Below are 19,095 nucleotides of genomic sequence, written 5' to 3' on the forward strand. Positions count from 1 at the left end.
TTTTTAAAATAATAATTTTAATTAACAACTAAAATACTAATTAATCTTGTTTTTAAAATACAAATTTAAAGATTAAATTTTCATTTAAACAGCTGACTTCATGTTGATGAAATTTATAAATCAAAACAAAAAAAAATCATCAATTGAAAAGTAGTTTTTTTTTTTCATTTTTAATGAATGTTTTGGTGTCATCTTGGATCCACTGATGAACTGACCAATATTTCCAGTTGTTGATAGTGATGAACATCATCCAGTTGATTATAATCTCTCACTATATATTTTTAATAAAACAAAACAAAATATTAAAATTAAATTTGATTTATTTTTCTTAAAAATAGATAAAAATAATACCTAGGTATCAGCTGGATCATAAAAAGAAATAAGTCAACATCATCTTCCCTCTTTTTTTTTTACATTTTAACATGTTATTATTTAATTAACAATAAATTCACTTGCTAATTGTCCGACAATCTTATAAAATAATTATAAACAATCAAAAAAAAATATTCATTTTAATTTTTATTTATTGAATTAATTTAATTTTAATTAAAACTATTTATTTATTTATAAATAAATAATTTTCAATCATAAAAAAATAATAAAAACAATCCTAAAAAACGTACTTTAACCCCACTATATACTCAAGCATACTCAAGTAACCCCCCGGCCCCCTCCGGCGCTCGGCGATCGGTTGTACTCGCAAATTTTTTTAGCCGAACGGGTCAGTTTGCGTTTGTGTAATGAGGTCGAAGGTTGTGTGTTTTTTTTTCTGTGTGAGCTCCTGCTGTTCCTATTTAGAATTTTTGAGTATCATTTTTCATCTTCAACGACCCTGAGCTTTTTTTGTACTCCAGTTCCCCGCTGTTATTTTGGTAAAGTTCCATTTCATACATCATTATTATTATTTTATTCATATTATTCATTAAAAAATAAATTTTCAACCCTAGAATTAATTAATTATTTATTATAAATTTTATCTTATTTTTTGCTCATAAAATGGCCGCCCTGCTGAGAGTTGAAAATTTATTTTTTTTTGTTTTTTCATTATTCATTATTTTGCAATGATCCTGATGATCCTTTTTATTTTATTTTTTTTATCCGCCGTATGATTTTATAATTTATTTAATTGTTCATTTCGATGATTGTGAATAATTAAATAAATTTATTGTTGGAGACGCCGTGACGATGGCGTTTTTTTTTTTTTCGTCGGCGTCCTTTGTTTTGCGTTGTGCAAATTTTCAGCTTCGATTTTATTTGTTTTTTCTAAATTGAATCATTTTTCATCGATATGCGACGATAATATTCGATAATAATTATGGGAATAACAATAAACAATGCGATAAATTTTATTGTTAATAATAAATTATTATTATTATTATTATTCGCAATAAAAAAAATGGCTGCCCTGAAAAAAAAAATAATTTCACGTAATTTGTTGCGCACTTTCTCTGATAGATGGCAACTTTCTTCTGAATTCAAACTTTGAAAAAAAAAGACGCGTCAATCAAATGACAAATTAAAATTCTGTTTTATTTATCTTTTTTGATTAATTTAATTAATTAATAATTAGAAATTAATTAAATTAAAAATAAATTTTGTTTGATATTTTTTTTTTCTTCATTTTTCATACATTTATTATTATTTTTTTTTTAAATTTTCAAATAATTTATTTATGTAATAAATATAACACTTTTTACATAGTATTATTTATTTTTAAATATATATTATTAACAACAATATAATTATATATTTTAATTAGCTACTTTAAATTGGGCTTATAATTTAAATATTTTTTTTTTTTATAAATAATTTCTGAATCTTAGACATCTAGTCTTTGAAAAAAATAAAATATAATTTTGGCTTTTTTGTCAAAAAAAACACCAGTTTATTTTTCAATTTTTTTTTTTTTTCTATTGTTTATATTAAATTTTTTAAATATAATTTTATTCGTTCAATTTTTTTTTAATTTTATTATTATTTTTTTCTTATTAGAAATTTTTTTTATTGATATCTTTTTTTATGACAATATGTGTTATCTAAATAATCGTCTATTACATTTCTTTTTTTTTTCTTTTCTATTGATTAATTTATTTATTTTCAAACTATAATTTTAAATGATTTTTTTCTCGATTTTATCAAAACTGGTCATGAACAGTTGCCTAATAAAAAAAATGAGTAATTCACATTTTTTAATTAGGCTTGATCTGTTAATATTATAATAATAATATGTATAATAATTTTTTTATTTAAACAATGTGAAATTTAATATTGATTTGAAGCCAGAAGCTATTTAACACGACCATGTAAAACTATTTCAACTATACATAGACAAACCAGCTATAGATCAAAACTAATAACATTTTTAAGTATTTTCTTAATTTTTTTATGACTCATTGAACTTTTACATCTAACTCATTGCTAATCTCTTGAATATACTATCTTTTTTTCAAGATAATTAATTATATATGGAAGATAGTAATAATAGCGAAAAGACAATTAAATATTTATTTAAAATTATTTCGTGCAATAAAAATTATTAAATTAAAATACAAAACAAAAATAATATTTTTTTAATATTTAAATAAATACTTTGAGACTTTTTATATAATAATCTGCTTAATTATGACCTTATAATTCTATGTTATATTTATATACATAATACGACACAGAATTAAAATGCAACAAATTTATATTTATTCACTGACAATATGATTTTTCATTTTTATGAAATAATTATTGACTATGATCAAGTGTATTATCATTAGCAAAGAATTATTTATGTCCTTCATATTTTTTTGCAAATATTATTATTCATATTACCCAACATATACAGATAGGCTCGTTGTTTTTTTTTTTGTTTATAATTTTTTAATTAAAAAACTCGGTTAAACAAAAACAAATCGAGAAATAAATGAGCTTTATCGGACGGAATGGGCGATTTCTTTCATATGCATTTAATATTTATTTATTAAACTTTGTCATGAATTTTTATAAATAATTCTTTACACAATCCGTTATTTAGTCAGTAAATAATCGCACTTTTTAATACTGTAAAAAAAAGAAACAAAAATTAAAAGTAAAGTGCAAAAAAAAGGTTCCAGTTGTTGCAAATTTGGATGGAAAGAAACTTTTTTATTTGCACTTTACTTATCTACAAAAACTTTGGTGTTTTTAATTTATTAATAATTTATTTATTAAAATGAAAAAACGGCTTTATTTAATATCTAAAAATTGTGTATATATATTATTATTTACGTGAAAGCATTTTAGCCAATTTATTTTCAGCTTGTTTTAATTAAACTGAGAAAATATTTTAATTATAGTACAAATTAAATACTATACAATTTATGAAAATAAATCTAAAATATTTATAAATAATAGCAATAATAAGTTTTAAATTTACTCGAATTAATAATGTGTTAATTTAGTAGTAATTATAATTTTTTTTTCAACTATTAATTAAGAGTATTTTCTCAGTTTATAAATCAAAGTCTCAAGTTTAATATACTTTCATTGAATTATAATAAGGCTGAATTATTGTCTTTATTAAGTTTTTTTTTTTTTCAAAACTTTTTTATCTATTTAAACATTTATTACTCACTAAAGCGTTTTAATTAAATTTTTCTTATTCGCCTCGTATTTATTTTTAAATATGCCGAAAATAATATTTAAAAAATTCAACAATATTATTTTTAAATATTTTTTTTAATTCTTGTTAATCATATAGTAAATAATATTTTATATACTGAATAATTTTGCAACGAAAAATTATCATTCAATAGACACGATAAATTTTTAAATTGAACATTAAACAACCTTTTTTTTTTTTTATAATTTGATTTTCATATATGTATATTTACTAAAATATATAATCAGATTTTTATATGCTGAAAAAACTGATCACCCAAAACACTGCTAATACTGATTTTCTATATAATAACAATGTGCTTTTCATTTTTTTTTTTTTTTAAATAAAATACTATAAATCTACTTTCAATATATTAATGTCAAATAATTTAAATCCTGCGTAATGCACAAAAATTGACAACTAATTAAAATAAATTCCAACATTAGGATATTGACTTAAGCTGTATTTATAACAGTTTTTATTATTATTTTTATTTTTTTTTATTACTATATAATATTAACGATTTAAGCATTTCGATGACCCCGATTTTAATAATAATTATATGAATTTTTTATGGACACTTTGAAAAGCTATACCTACATAATTTATTTGTCATTATTTTTTTAATTGAAGTGAAACTTTCTTACAAGCGTTTTGCAGTTTTTTTTCTTTTAAATTTTTTGTGAATATTAAAATTGAAAGATTAGAAAATATTAGAAGAAAAAAAATGTACAATAACAAAATTGGAAGATTGTTTTAATATTAAATAAATAATTATTGCTTAATAAAAATTATCATATTTTTTTAAATTAACTTATTTCTACGGAAGAAAGATGAATATTTTTCGTCATAAAAATATATTTAATGGTCTATCAAAAATATCAATTATATATATTACTCGTTGAATATTAATTTGAATAAATAAAAAAAATTGTAAACGTGCTTTTGAATTAATTTAAAGATATATTTATAAATTCGTTGTCAAATATTTATGCATTTTATTTGCATATTTTGAGCTTTAAATACTGATTAATTATCTGGATAAAAATTATATATTGTGCAAGTAAGTTTCACTTCAAACGTGCGTATTTCACACAGCTTTTAAATAATGTTATACAGAAAAAAAAAAACATGGATTATTTTTCTTTCGTTGTTCTTTCCATTTATCGTTGTATTTTAAATTTTTTTTGTATGATATTATTATCTGAACTATTATAATAATACTGATAAATAACATCGTTTATTTATTTTATCGTTGAATAAAACAAAGCTGCATAATAATGTATAAATTTTGCGAAACATGAGCTTAATATTTTTATTGAAGCTCTAGATATTCTGGTCAAATAATTCAACGTATAATATCACGTTTAAAATAATAAGCTGTATTGAATTATCTCTTGCCATGTTATTTTTTAAAATGATATTTGCTCAATTATATTTTTCACATAGCAATACATCAATTCCAAATGCAAAATTGCAATTTTTTTCTTCATTTAAATACTCGGCAAATTGTAGAATTAATAACTAGTTGGGCACATGTCTGGATTCATTTTACCAAATACATTTAGTTCATAAAGTGCAGCAAAACATATAAATATAAGATACCAAATCATTAATACAACTCCATAACGACGATCAAGTTTCCAGCCGTTCATATGAGTTGCAACAACAAGAAAAATTACTGTTGATAGTAGAGAAATTGTTGAATATGTCAAACCTATTTTAAATATTCAAACGAAAATAATTAAACATAATTAATCATTAATCATCTACATGCTTGTACAATTTAATAAAATTTACCTCTACTTGTGACGTTGACGTGTGAACCTGGTAGCATTATTGCTGTTTGAATAAACCAAGGCAAACCAAGACAAACTAAAATATCAAAGACATTACTACCAACAGCATTAGACACTGCCATGTCTCCAAGTCCTTCTTTAATAACAGCCAATGATGACAAAGCATCAGGAACTGAAACACCAGCTGCTACAAAAGTCAGTCCCATTACAGTATCAGGAATTCCCAGTGTACTACCTGAAATTAAATTTTAAAAATCATCAATATCCGTGAAAAGAAATACGTTTGACATTATCTCATTGCGCATCATCCATTCATATCAAGTCCATTCAACCCGACAGCTTAATTTTACAAATGATTGATTTCTCTATTAAATATTATTAATTAATTATCAATTGTCAAGTTCATATCCTCAATTTATCATTCATTTGATATGACAATTGCGGATATTGCCAATACCCGCGAATCGATTTCCAATAATATTTTAATTAATTTACTGATAAATTTTATGAATGACACAATGCTATGAGTATTTTCAAAATTAATAAATGTCTTACCGATAATTGTAATCATCCAAACCATGAGATAACTGTAAAAACTTATCCAAATCATAGAAATACAAAATGTAAATGGATACCAATTACGATATTTTTCTTGTCGACAATCAGGCATTGTAGCTCGACACATATAATGAATTGGAAATACCAATCTCCATGTAAATAATTGCCATTCAGTTGCATCAGTTGGTCTAACTAATGGTGATACTTCATTTGGATCATATTCTTTTGCTTTGTAATATTCTGGTTGTTTTTGTTGTGCAATTGGTTGTTGTGTAACTGGTCTTTGTTCAGTTGATATTGGTAAACCATCTTCACCAACAACTTGTTCAACAACTGGTAAATTAACACCTGTATATGATTGTTTATCTTCTTGTAATGATTTATAACTAACCAAGGCACTTGCCTCAGCTGGTTCTTCATCTTTTGGAAGAAATGGAATATCATATGATTTTGCCCAACGTTCTAAACGTGAATTATATCCCAATGCAACGCAATAAACAACGTACATTATCAGCATCGTTAAAGACTCAAACCTTAATAAGAAATAGTCAAATATAATATTGTTTTTTTCGTTTAGTTTTGATAATTAAATAATGATTTCTTACCAAGATATCATATCGTCGAAAATTGCAATCAACATTAATAAAATTGATATAAAATAAAAAAAACAATCACGACACAATGGCCACCAATTTAATTTTGAAACTGTTGATGTGCAAAGACCACATATTGATATTACAAACATAATATTAAATACTGCACTACCAATAACTCCACTCACCTAAAAAATCAAGATAGTTATAATAATAAAATTTAAATTAAACAATTATTTAAAAAAAACAAATAGACTGTACCCCAATGTCATCTTTAGCACAAAATACAGCAATCATAACTGTTGCTAATTCCGGAGCTGATGAACCAGCTGCCATAAATGTTGCTCCAGCAACATCTGGTGATAATCGTAATTCTTCACAAATTCTATCAAGACTTGAGACAAAATAATCATCACAAACAATAGCTAATCCAAGAAATGTATAAATTGCAATTGCAAGATGAATAATAAGACCACCGTGTTTTCTTGCTGATGGACCAATAAATGGTTTTGGAAATTGTTCAATTGCTGGTGATGAACAATTTTCACGTTTTGGTCGCATAGTTGTATATGGAAATTGTTCACCTTTCATTGTTGATGTTGTTAATACTCGTTGAGTTGATGATTTATTATCGTTTACTGATTTTTTTGTTGCTGAATCTGTTGGACTTGATGGACTTGGTCTGTGTGATTTTATTGATCCAATTGTTGATGATATTGGCTTGGAAGTTGTTGGTGTATTTTGTGTTGTAAGAGAATTTGAAGTTGTTACAAATTGTATTATTATGTAGAGCAAAAAAAGACCAAGGTGAAGTGGCCATTTTTGACGACGAGTTAAATGACGTCTTTTCATTTTCTGTAATATATTTTTTAAAATTATTTTTCAACTTCTAACCCTTTTTTTTTTTAATTAAATCAACTGTCAAATTATTGGTTTATCTAAAATAAACAAAAACAAAATACTAATTTGGTTCTACTTGAAAAAAATATTAGAGATGTTTTATTGTCATGATTAATTTATGACTCAACGAAAAAAAATGATAATAATAAAATCAAATAAAATATATAAATTTTTATTTATTCACGTGCATGTGAAGAATAAAAATTCGACTGAATCATTGTGTGTGATTTTTAAATCACGATTAAACAAATGACCTATATAAACTTAATTCACAGATTTATTATCAAGCCTAGAATACAAAAATAAAATTTATTGATTAAATGAAGTACTCATTCAAAAAAATCACTTCTTGCTCATCCACATTGTCTTACTAAGCTCGTAAATTCTACTCGACGATTGGCTGAATGAGTAAAAAAAATTTCCCCGCCTATTTTTTCACTTAATTTATTCCGTAATCTTATATTCAAATTTTTAGAAAATAGAACGAAAAAAAAAAAAAAAAGAGTTTGATATAATCTTGAGTTTAAATGTCAATCCATTTTCGTGCTTCCTTTTTTCAACCCCACTAATACTACCCACGATAATCCGACATTTATCAACATGACAATATTTGATTAACAGCTAAACTCTGTAATAATAAATTCATATATTAAAATCGAAAAAGAAATACAAAGAAAAACCCTGTGTAAATTGAATCAACGTTAAATTCAATTTAAAAAAAACTAAAATAAAAAAAAAGGGGTTATTTATTTTTAAATAAATTTTCTATTTATTTAAAAACCCAATGAAATTATTGATTAGCATCTATAACACTCAAGGCATGAATGGTTGTCTTGAGAATGACATCCAGGATATTTTTTTTTTCATCTACTTACATTACTAGCAGTAGCTGTCACCTCCATTGTCCTCTTATAAAATATTTTATTATTAAATTTTCTTTTTGATTTTTTTATCCTTCTTCTTTTTCTCTAGATATACTTCATGTCACTCTTCCTTATTATGATTTATTTATCATTTTATTCTTCCATTCACAACCACATTGCAAAAAAAAAGGAAAAAAAAAAAAAATAATACTTGAAGAATATTTGCTGCAATAAAATTTTGTATAGAGAAATTTTTTTTATTTATTTATTTTTTTTTTGTTATTTAAAAGGATATGAAGTCAATAATTTCGCGAGGTTTGTTATAGACCATCTGACCTTACCCAGTTCACTAACGTAGCTTTTTAATAAGCCACAAATGTCGAAAGCTTCGTCATTAATTTCAACCCTGGAGCGCTTGCGCATCATTGCACTGTTAAATAAATAAAATTTATAAATTGATAAGTAAATTTTTTTTCAATTAAAACCAGATTAAAAATATCTTGAATGGAAATTTCTAATATTAATAAATAAAACAACAACAGACTTTGATATTTGATTAAAGAAAAAATTAAAAATTAATATATATTATAGAAAATGAACTATTTCAATTAAATTAACTTTATACATGTATCTTTTTTTTTTTTTTTTCATTTGCCACGATTATTGTTAACTTATTTTAAATTAGTTTAGTTTGTTTGTTTTTTTTAGCTGTTATTTTGATTGAATTTAACAGAGTAACCGCCAGTTGCTGGATCTTGATCCATTTGAAAATTATTTGTTGATAAACCAAATGGTTTTAGAATCATGTTTCCCAAGTCTTTTAATTTTCCCATCATTTCTACTTTTAATTTTTCATTACGTTCTTGAATTTTTGGTGGTAAACGCTGTAAAAAAAAAAGATCCATAAACGTATTAATAACATGATGACAGTAATGATTTAATAATAATAAAATAATACTGACTCTTGTTGCATCCAAAGCATCCCAATTTGATGAATCAATTTCTAAAACTTTTTGATAATCAGCAAGTGCTTCATCTAGCTTGTCATCTTGCTCGTATAATTGAGCTCTTCTTAGCATTGCTTTTAGATATTTTGGATTTAATTCAATGGCTTTTGAACAGTCATCAATTGCTGAAGTTTTTTTCTATCAATTTAAAATTAACAAAAATATAATTTATTTATAATTGAATTAAAAAGTACAATAGATAGCTGATAACTCACATCACATTTTGATTTAGCAGCTGCTCTATTTGCATACAAAATTGCTCGGTCATTGTCAAATGCCAATGGACAAGTTTGAATTCCCTGTGTGTATGTTTCAATTGCTTTATCATAATTCAATAATTTAAAAAGATTATTACCTTCATTTTTTAGTTTTTCAGCTTCTGTTCTTAATTTCTAAAATAAATAATTAATAATATTAGTTTTTAAATATAATTAACTAGCTTTTTTTTTTGGTTGTTACCTCCTTGTCATCATCTGACAAATTAAGCTCTCTGTCTTTTAAAGCCTCTTCATCAACATTATCATGATTTAGCTCTGGTTTTTGTTCATCAACTGAATCAAAATATTCTAAATTTTCATCATCATGTTTATCAAATTCATTTAAATTATCATGAACATCATAAAATTTGTCATCTTGATCTTCAATTATTTGTTTTTCATCTTTGACACATGTACCTTCCAAGTCTCTTGTTATTTCTTCAATTATTTCTTCATTTGATGGAATTTTAAGTTTTTCTTCTTCCATATTTTACTTTGTTTATTTATTATTTAATTGTTGACAGCTTTTTTTGTTGTTTAATTAAAGACGTATTATTGTCTGTGTTTGATAAGGTTATGAAACTGTTGTTATTATTATCAATACAAACAAAAAAACAAATGATAACTAGAACAAGTTGAAATACTGGTGAATGATGATGACAGTATGATGACTCAAAATATTATTATAAATATATAAATATTATTATTTTATTTTCAATTGTATTCAACAGATTTTAATTGTTTTATTTATTTTTTACAAAAAAAAACTTGACTTGTGTGTCTCTTCAGTCATTGGCTCATTTCTTTTAGTTCTTTTTCCATAAAAAAAAAAATTTCTAGACGTCTTTTTTTGTATTGTTTTTTTTTGACTTAGAAAAAATACATTTATTTAATTTTAATTAAAAAATTGATAAAAAGATAATTAAAATGAACAAAAAAAAATTATTTATTTATGTTTTTCTTTTTGACGTTGTCAAAAAAACTTAACTTAATTTTTATTTAAAAAAATTTTAAACAATATCTAATTTTATTTGCTTAGAATATTTAATAATGAAAAAAAAAATTAATTTTTTATCATGATTATCACTTAATTTGCAATTTTGCATATATGATAAATAAATATATTTTTAAATGTAATTTGGCAGTGTAAAAATGCCTTTATAAAATTAAACGAAAATATAAATAAAAGTCCTTGGACACCGTTGTAAATACCACTTTGACAGAAGTGAAAACTGACAATTTAATAAACGAAAAAAATGGTCGTATCTATTCTAGTGTAAATGAAATAATTCTAATGAATTCTTTCAAGTGTTATTAAAGCTATAATATCAAGAAGAGATGCTGATTAAAATATTCATACAAACAGTGAGTATAAAATATAAATAAAACTAGCTATAATCCACCAATCAATATATGTCAAGATATCATCATAATGACATGCTATTCATAAAAGCTACTTGTTTTTTTTCCTTTTTCCAAGTCAAATTAAGATATATTCTAAAAATTAATAAATAAACTACCCAAATAATTTATAATAATTATTAAATTTTTTTGCTCCTTAATTTGGCATTTGTCGCTAATTTTTAAGCAAGTACATAATATTTTTCATATGTATTCATCATGTCAATGTCAAAAACAAAAAAAATATTACATTTGACAGAAACAAACAATTTAATAGATAAAAAAAATGAAAGCCACGTCAGTTTACGAAATTAAAATATCGCCCACGATAAAAATATACACCTGAGGTCATTTCTATAAACAAATATTGTTTTGATCAGTGTCACACAATCATGATGACTTGATAGACATTGTCCTTGATAATTTTTCTTATTACAGATAATTTATTTGATTTGATTGGACTAGCTATGACTCAACAATTGACTAAAAATTAATGTCAACTTGATAATTATTTTGTAAAAGGAAAAAAGAAATTTGAATTAATAAAAAATGGCTAATGAATCTTGGAAAAAAGAATATCCACTTCATAAATGTATATTTCAAGGTGATGTTAAAGCACTGAATACATTGATAAAGAAAAAAATATGTGATATTGCAGAAAAAGATGTTCATGGTAAGAAATAGATAAATAAAAAAATTTGATAACTATTGATGATGATTTGTATTTTAGGTAATACACCTTTACATTTAGCAGTGATGCTAGGAAGAAAAGATTGTATACAATTATTATTGACATTTAATGCTCCAGTTAAAGTTAAAAATTTAGCTGGTTGGAGTCCATTAGCTGAGGCAATAAGTTATGGTGATCGTCCAACAATATTATTACTTGTTCAAAAATTAAAACAACAAGCACGTGAACAAATGGATGATAGAAGACCAAATTTAGTATCAGCATTAAAATCAATGGGTGATTTTTATATGGAACTTAAATGGGATTTTCAAAGTTGGGTACCATTAGTATCAAGAATTTTACCATCAGATGTTTGTAGAATACATAAAAGTGGATGTTGCATACGTATGGATACAACACTTGTTGATTTTAATGATATGAGATGGGAACGTGGTGATGTATCATTTATATTTAATGGTGATCAAAAACCAAGTCAATCATTAATGGTAATGGATAATAAAGCAAAGCTATTTCAACGTGTTAGATATGAAGAAACTGAAAATGAAATTGAAGATGAAATTGATATATTAATGTCAAGTGATATTATGGTTGTACAAATGTCAACAAAAGGAATAACATTTTCACGTTCACAATCTGGCTGGATATTTCGTGAAGATAAAAAAGAAATGGTTGGACAATTTAATGCTGATTTTTATGAAATAAATGGTATGGTACTTGAAAATCGTAAAAGACGTGAACATTTAAGTGAAGAAGATTTACAAAAAAATAAAGCAATTATGGAATCATTAACTAAAGGAAGTTCACAAGGTTTTACAAATGGTGAACCACCAACAAGAAGACCATCATTAAATCCACCAAAAAATACAAATATAACATGGGATGAATATATTAATTCAACACCTGGTCAATGTCCATCACTTGGACGTAGTTTAGTTTATAAAAAATGTTGTAAAGCATTTAAAGCAACAGCTGCAATGAGTCCAGATTTTCCATTTACTGTTGATATGTTACTAAATGTACTTGAAGTTATTGCACCATTTAAACATTTTAGTAAACTTCGTGAATTTGTATTGATGAAATTACCACCAGGTTTTCCAGTTAAAATTGATATACCAATATTACCAACAGTAACTGCTAAAATAACATTTCAAGAATTTACATTTAAAAATGACATTGATCCGGAATTATTTCAAGTACCTTCTGACTATAACGAGGATCCAATGAGGTTAGTATTAATAATTAAAATTATATTAATATACTTTATATACGTTATCTATTTATTTATGAAAATGTTGACATCATAGGAAATGAGTTAATAATTTTATTACATCAAGTTATATTTATCAAAATGCAATTTCAGTTACTATGGTGCATACTTGGCAATGATGACGGTCCTACATACCACTTCGTCAATGTGAAGATAAGATAACTAATATCAAAAAAAATTTTAACAATTGAAATAACAATTAAATCAATTTACAAATAATATTTAATTGATATTGCATGTTATGGTACTTGCTACTACCACCATCATTGCCATTTTAACCAAATTTATTATTCAACTTGAATTTATTTTAAATACTTAACTTATTATTAATTAAATTAATAAACTAATATTTATTTCAGATTTCCCGATTTATGACGTAATGATATCTTAATTAAAAATAAGTCAACAAATAAAAATGACTCACAATTATTGACATTTCAACTAAAGGGAAAATTGGTAATGGAATTTTCATTAACAATAAAACTTGGTATGTTTGCATTTATTCCAGTGTCCTGTAAATTTCTATACAAGTGATATCAATATTGTGTATACTAATTTACACAATTTTTATTAAGAACAAAAAAATATCAATATTCTATTCATGCTGTCTCTTTAATTTAGTAAATAAAAAAAAAAAAAAACAAATGGAAATTCCAAAAGATAACCAAAAGTTTGTGACTATAAATACGCTTTTTAAACATAATATTTTCACATGACTAATATAGAAAAGTATTAATTTAAAAATTCACTTTGCTTCTTTAATTTAATGAAGCAATATTTAGAAAAAAATTATTGAATAATTTCTATTTCGTTAAATTGCTAAATCATTTGTTGTACATTTTACTTGAACAATTATTTTCAAAGCAAATATGCTTGAAATTTATAATTAAACATTTTATTCATGTTTTTATCAATGCAAAAAAATTGTTCTTTAAATACTATTGATAACGAAACTTTTTTAAGATTTAATAACTATTGCTACAAAATGAAAAAAAAATCATAAAAAAAAAAAAAAAAACATTCTTAAATATATTTCAGCACTAATACAATCAAGTTTTGAAATAATATTATTAATATTTTAAATGTTAGATATTTTATTATAAATGACACTTGTTTATTTTTATTTAAAAATATAATTTTTCTTATTAAATAAATTAATCATTGATGCATAAAGTACACTGTCATTTCACATATTTATTGCTGAATTATATATATCACTAAATAGTTTATCCACAATAAAAAATAATAATTAAATTTTGAATTAAAAATTTGTTATATTTTCTTTTTTGGCAATAATAAAATCATAATTATTAAATGATTTATTCATTATTAAATAATTGTTAAAAAATATATCATGTGTCGAAAATAGTCGTCGCAGTACAATCAATCGGTTAATTAATAATTATTAATTAATTAATATCACTTTGCACTATGTCATCTTCAAGCTATGAAATCGAAAATGTGTTTTTTTTATTTCTACGAGTCATTTGATCATGTGACGTTAAATTATTATATAGAAAAATCGAAAAAATAAAATAATAAATAGGATCTTGACCTTTATGTGTTCTGTATCTTTTTTTTTTTTTTTTTTTTTGATAATAAATCATTATTGATTAATAATCAAAATTAATTGTTTTTCTAAAATAATTATTTTCCCAATTTTTGTAGCTCATAATAACGCATTTTTTTTTCCATGAAAGTTTATTGAAAGATATTTAAAAAATTTGTCAAGTTAAAGGTCACAACAATACGATATTTAAAAGAAGAAAATAAAATAAAATAATCACTAAACTGTCTGGCGATTAATTAAAAACAAATTAATTAAAAATACATATCAAAATTTGACGTTTGTAATGAACTTGTGAATATAAAAGGTTCTTAACATGAACAAATGAATCATCAATAATATTTAAAATGGTCAAGACGTCTCTATCTACAATAATTTTAAAAATAATAATAAATTTCTTAATCACTTAATAAATGTTGGAGTACTTGGTGCTACTGCGTATAACGATAAATAAAAAAAAATTGAACTTTGTACAACAAGATTGTTTTGTACTTATAAATGAAAATGAAATAAATAATTTAGTATAAGTTTAACAAGAAAAGAAGAATGAGTAAAATTGAAAAAAAAATAATAGTTTTAGATGGTGGTTTTTCAACTCAATCATCATTTCATGTTGATCATGAAATTGATGGTGATCCATTATGGACAGCTCGTTTATTAGCAACATCACCAGATGCTGTTGTTGCAACACATCTTGATTTTTTACGTGCTGGTGCTGAAATAATACAAACAAATACATATCAAGCATCAATTGAAGGATTTGTTAAATATTTAGGTATTAATAAAAATGAAAGTTTAAAATTAATATATAAAGCTGTTGATCTTGCTGAAGAAGCTGTTAAAATATATTTAGAAGAAATTAAAGATGAAATAAATAATATTAAAAATTTACATCCATTAATTGCTGGTTCATGTGGTCCTTATGGTGCATCATTACATGATGGATCAGAATATACTGGTGAATATGCAAAATCAATATCAAAAGAGCTATTAAAAAATTGGCATAAAATAAGAATTGATGCACTTATTAAAAGTGGAGTTGATTTATTGGCACTTGAAACAATACCATGTGAAATTGAAGCAATAGCACTTATTGAACTTCTCAAAGAATATCCAAATGTCAAAGCATGGCTTTCATTTTCATGTAAAAATGATGGTAAATCAATTGTTGATGGAAGTAACTTTCAAAATGTTGCACGTTATTGTTATGAAAATAGTTTACCTGGACAAATTATTGCTGTTGGAATAAATTGTATTGCACCAAGTATTATTACATCATTTTTTCGAGGTTTTAATGATAATAATAAACAACATATACCACTTATTGTTTATCCAAATAGTGGTGAAACATATACTGTAGCAACTGGCTGGCAAAAATTTGGTACAGAACCACCAATTGATGGTTTTGTTCATGAATGGCTTGATCTTGGTGTTGAATTTATTGGTGGATGTTGTAGAACTTATGCCAAAGATATTATTAAAATTAGAGAAAAGGTACAAACATGGAAAAAGACTATTAATTAATAATAGCAATTATTATTTTATGTATCTTTTTATTTATTTTTTTTTAAATAAATAAATATATTTTCATTTTAATAATTAATTTAATCATGAATATTGTGTTGCTGTTTTATTTTATTCTTTATATTTGATGTTGAAAGGAGATTGTCTGTAAATATGTATATATAAATTAAATTGGTCCAATCTTATCTTCTTTTTCAAGTCATTGACTGCTTGGGTTCAAGTTGCTGATAAAAAATTATCGTATAATCTTTTATGATTATAGTTTCAAGTCAATATTTATACAAAAGACACTTGTTATTTGTTATCGCAAATGCACAGAGTAATTTCTCATTTCTAAATGGAATTTTCATGAAATTATTCTTCTAGTATTTAAACAACACCTACATATAATTTTCCTAAAAGTTTTAGAAATTAATTTCAACTATTTTTATATTTTTTTTTAAATTTTATAACTTACTGTGACTTGCAGACAAAATTCGGGACTTTTTGCTGCAGGTCATTTTTGTTGAAAACAAATATTTCTAAGCGAAAATTTCATGAAATTATGCTTTTATAATTTCAACAACACCTGAATATTATCATTAATAAAATTTACAAACGTTAATTTTAATTATTTTTATTTTTTTTATATTATTATTTTTGAAATTAGACTTAATAATGATCATGTGACTAAAAAATTGATCGCCGATTTGCCGAAAATTCGACTAATCGAAATCGCTTCAGTTAAAAATGTAAATAAGGCTTAATAAATTGTAGTCAGCTGTAAATAAAAATATAAAATAATTACAGCTGACAATCTGACATACACGTGTTTTATAAAATCTTGTGTTTTTTTTTTTACGAATGTCAATTTCGATATTCTAAAAAAATGGATCAACAAATTTGTTCATCAATATTACGAAGTAGTGAAAAAGTTATGAAGAATTATTCAAAAGATGAAGATGTTGATGAATCAGTAAAATCATTTCCAATTATTGATAAAACAATTGTGTCTCAACTTGCAGCATCTTTGACAGATTTGCTAACTTACAAAGTATCATCAGAAGCATATCATCGTTACTCAGTAAGACTTCAAATTATCGTAAGTAATTTTATATAAATATAATTTAACAATTGACAATATTTAATTTTTCTTTTTTTATTATTTACAAATGCTATTTAATATTTCAGAATACACTGAGAGACTGGGTACGTCCACCACTAGGTTTTGATGCTCATCAAATATTTTTTCAAGATGACATCCTCAAAAACTTGCTACAAACAACAATTAAAAAAAATTTTACAAAAAATAATATTAACAATTTAAACACAGATAATGAACAAATAGTAAAATTATGTAAATCATTAATTAATTTATCAAAAACAAATAAATATTATATTCCATATTTAAAAAAATTAATTGATTATATTTATGAAATAAAATTATCATGCAATGATGATTTATTAAATGCATTATTAGAAAACAAAGATTCTCTAGAATTAGATTTTTCAATTATTGAAAAATTATATATACTAAATGCTAAAAAATTCATTGAAGATCCATTGATTAATTTTTTTGTTGAAACAGTCTCATTTGAAAATATCGAATTAACTCAAGAATTGTCTAGCTTATTAAATTTAATATCTAAATCTTCAAAATTATTTACTATCTGTTCAAATATAATGTGTGAATTATTTTTACAATTAAATTATTCAATTAACGTTATTAATTATATTAAATTTATACTTGAAAAATTAAAATGTATACTTGATGTTGATAGAAAAAATTTAATTGATTTTTATCCAATTAAATTACGTTCTTGTGTTATTATGATGCAAATTGAGTCAAGTTGTCATACTGAAAAATCACGTGAGTGTATTTTAAAAATGCTCAGAGATATTCATGATAATAATACGAGAGAATCGTTGACTCTATTGTTGCATTATTCACAATGGCTAGATGTTTTTTATTCATACATGAGTTAGAAATTGTCGTGCATCAAGATCGAAAAATAAAAACATACTCTATTTTTTTTGTAAATAATTTAAGTATAAATAAGAATAATTATAATATTATTGTTGATAAATTTTTTTTTGTATTTACTTGATTACGATAACCCTGAAGAAGAAAAATTAAATGTTTTTTTTTGTTTTATAAACATGGGATAAGCAGTAATAAAATTCAATCGAAAATCCATTTATTTTTATGTTTATTTTCCACCTTATCTTTCAAATTACATTTCTTTATCTTTGTGAATTTTTAAATTTTTTTTTTTAAATTTTCAAACTGCATTAATCATTTCTATTGTATGTAACGTGCAGTTTTTGAAATTGTCAGTTAAATACATATGTAATTTACTAAACATTTCAATTTATTAGTGTTATTCGGTAAAACAACACTACAAGCATTCAGCTACCATCGCCATTATATAATCTGTTTTCATAATTTATTTATTTATATATTTATTTTTTATTTTTTTTCCAAAATAAAATAAATAAATCAACAAAATCTAGTGTTATTATTTTATAACATTTTTGTATTAAAATAGACTGACAATATAATTTAGTATGATTATTTTGTTTGTTTTATTTTTACACAGCCCGTGGTAAAATATTTATTATTATTTTATTTGTGTTTATTTTTAATTTTTTATTTTTGCAACAACAGGGCAGTGATTGTTTCATTCAAAATTTCACAATCTTTTGCCATATTAATATTGCTTAGATCAATTAACATTATACAATTCAAAATGAAAAAAAAAAAAGAATACAATTTAAGAAAAAAAATAAATTTCTAAATGGCCGATAAAAATTTGTCTTGTTATTTGTTAAATAAACTGATGAAAAATTTTTTTAAATGACAATATTGGTCTTGCAAATCCATGGCTAAATAATAAAAATATTTTAATGCAGTTGTGTTTGAATAAGCGCATTGCGTATGTTTCGATTTCCGCATTATGTTAAAGAAAAATTTATTAAAAGTAGGAGATTTCTGTGCCTATTGCTGTTGACATTATTTAATTATTCAAACAATGATTTACCTTGCGCATAATTATTTGAC

At 23.6% G+C, this 19,095-nt stretch overlaps 5 protein-coding genes across 6 annotated transcripts; 3 read left to right on the forward strand and 2 right to left on the reverse strand.

Moving 5' to 3' along the window:
* Positions 1-1,690: 1,690 nt before the first annotated feature.
* LOC122851317 (probable sodium/potassium/calcium exchanger CG1090) lies at positions 1,691-8,795 on the reverse strand. The gene is made up of 6 exons (XM_044150458.1): positions 8,354-8,795; positions 6,840-7,433; positions 6,591-6,766; positions 5,983-6,518; positions 5,429-5,662; positions 1,691-5,345 (listed from the first exon to the last, which is right to left on the reverse strand). Exons 1-6 carry the CDS (start codon positions 8,378-8,380, stop codon positions 5,146-5,148), a joined length of 1,767 nt encoding a protein of 588 aa, XP_044006393.1. The 5' UTR covers positions 8,381-8,795; the 3' UTR covers positions 1,691-5,145.
* A 40-nt stretch (positions 8,796-8,835) lies between these two features.
* On the reverse strand, positions 8,836-10,387 carry LOC122851323 (tetratricopeptide repeat protein 1). Its single transcript, XM_044150468.1, has 4 exons — positions 9,808-10,387; positions 9,564-9,740; positions 9,304-9,486; positions 8,836-9,225 (listed from the first exon to the last, which is right to left on the reverse strand). Exons 1-4 carry the CDS (start codon positions 10,090-10,092, stop codon positions 9,046-9,048), a joined length of 825 nt encoding a protein of 274 aa, XP_044006403.1. The 5' UTR covers positions 10,093-10,387; the 3' UTR covers positions 8,836-9,045.
* Positions 10,388-10,790: 403 nt separating this feature from the next.
* Positions 10,791-14,466, forward strand: LOC122851318 (ankyrin repeat domain-containing protein 13C). Of its 2 annotated transcripts, none has more exons than XM_044150459.1 (4): positions 10,791-10,970; positions 11,445-11,679; positions 11,737-12,922; positions 13,058-14,466. In XM_044150459.1, the coding sequence occupies exons 2-4, from the start codon at positions 11,556-11,558 to the stop codon at positions 13,113-13,115; spliced, it is 1,368 nt and encodes a 455-aa protein (XP_044006394.1). In that variant the 5' UTR covers positions 10,791-10,970; positions 11,445-11,555; the 3' UTR covers positions 13,116-14,466. The 2 variants fall into 2 exon arrangements, with proteins under 2 accessions (XP_044006394.1, XP_044006395.1); XM_044150460.1 differs by having other exon boundaries at positions 13,324-14,466.
* Positions 14,467-14,963: 497 nt separating this feature from the next.
* Positions 14,964-16,128, forward strand: LOC122851321 (homocysteine S-methyltransferase 1-like). Its single transcript, XM_044150465.1, has one exon. It carries the CDS (start codon positions 15,078-15,080, stop codon positions 16,053-16,055), a length of 978 nt encoding a protein of 325 aa, XP_044006400.1. The 5' UTR covers positions 14,964-15,077; the 3' UTR covers positions 16,056-16,128.
* Positions 16,129-16,919: 791 nt separating this feature from the next.
* On the forward strand, positions 16,920-18,066 carry LOC122851320. Its single transcript, XM_044150464.1, has 2 exons — positions 16,920-17,136; positions 17,226-18,066. Exons 1-2 carry the CDS (start codon positions 16,924-16,926, stop codon positions 18,018-18,020), a joined length of 1,008 nt encoding a protein of 335 aa, XP_044006399.1. The 5' UTR covers positions 16,920-16,923; the 3' UTR covers positions 18,021-18,066.
* Positions 18,067-19,095: the final 1,029 nt, after the last annotated feature.

The sequence above is a fragment of the Aphidius gifuensis genome, linkage group LG3 (assembly GCF_014905175.1).
Source record: "Aphidius gifuensis isolate YNYX2018 linkage group LG3, ASM1490517v1, whole genome shotgun sequence".
Lineage (NCBI taxonomy): Eukaryota > Metazoa > Arthropoda > Insecta > Hymenoptera > Braconidae > Aphidius > Aphidius gifuensis.

Excerpts from the sequence above, each read along its gene's own strand:
- LOC122851320 (XM_044150464.1), top strand. The coding sequence starts at position 16,924 with ATGGATCAACAAATTTGTTCATCAATATTACGAAGTAGTGAAAAAGTT. Across the intron at positions 17,137-17,225 it reads CAGTAAGACTTCAAATTATC|AATACACTGAGAGACTGGGT; the intron begins GTAAGTAATTTT and ends TTAATATTTCAG.
- LOC122851323 (XM_044150468.1), bottom strand. The coding sequence starts at position 10,092 with ATGGAAGAAGAAAAACTTAAAATTCCATCAAATGAAGAAATAATTGAA. Across the intron at positions 9,741-9,807 it reads TGTCAGATGATGACAAGGAG|AAATTAAGAACAGAAGCTGA; the intron begins GTAACAACCAAA and ends TATTTATTTTAG. Across the intron at positions 9,487-9,563 it reads CTGCTAAATCAAAATGTGAT|AAAAAAACTTCAGCAATTGA; the intron begins GTGAGTTATCAG and ends TTAAATTGATAG.
- LOC122851318 (XM_044150459.1), top strand. The coding sequence starts at position 11,556 with ATGGCTAATGAATCTTGGAAAAAAGAATATCCACTTCATAAATGTATA. Across the intron at positions 11,680-11,736 it reads TGCAGAAAAAGATGTTCATG|GTAATACACCTTTACATTTA; the intron begins GTAAGAAATAGA and ends TTTGTATTTTAG. Across the intron at positions 12,923-13,057 it reads TATAACGAGGATCCAATGAG|TTACTATGGTGCATACTTGG; the intron begins GTTAGTATTAAT and ends ATGCAATTTCAG.
- LOC122851321 (XM_044150465.1), top strand. The coding sequence starts at position 15,078 with ATGAGTAAAATTGAAAAAAAAATAATAGTTTTAGATGGTGGTTTTTCA.
- LOC122851317 (XM_044150458.1), bottom strand. The coding sequence starts at position 8,380 with ATGGAGGTGACAGCTACTGCTAGTAAT. Across the intron at positions 7,434-8,353 it reads TGACAGCTACTGCTAGTAAT|AAAATGAAAAGACGTCATTT; the intron begins GTAAGTAGATGA and ends AATATATTACAG. Across the intron at positions 6,519-6,590 it reads TTCGACGATATGATATCTTG|GTTTGAGTCTTTAACGATGC; the intron begins GTAAGAAATCAT and ends TTTCTTATTAAG.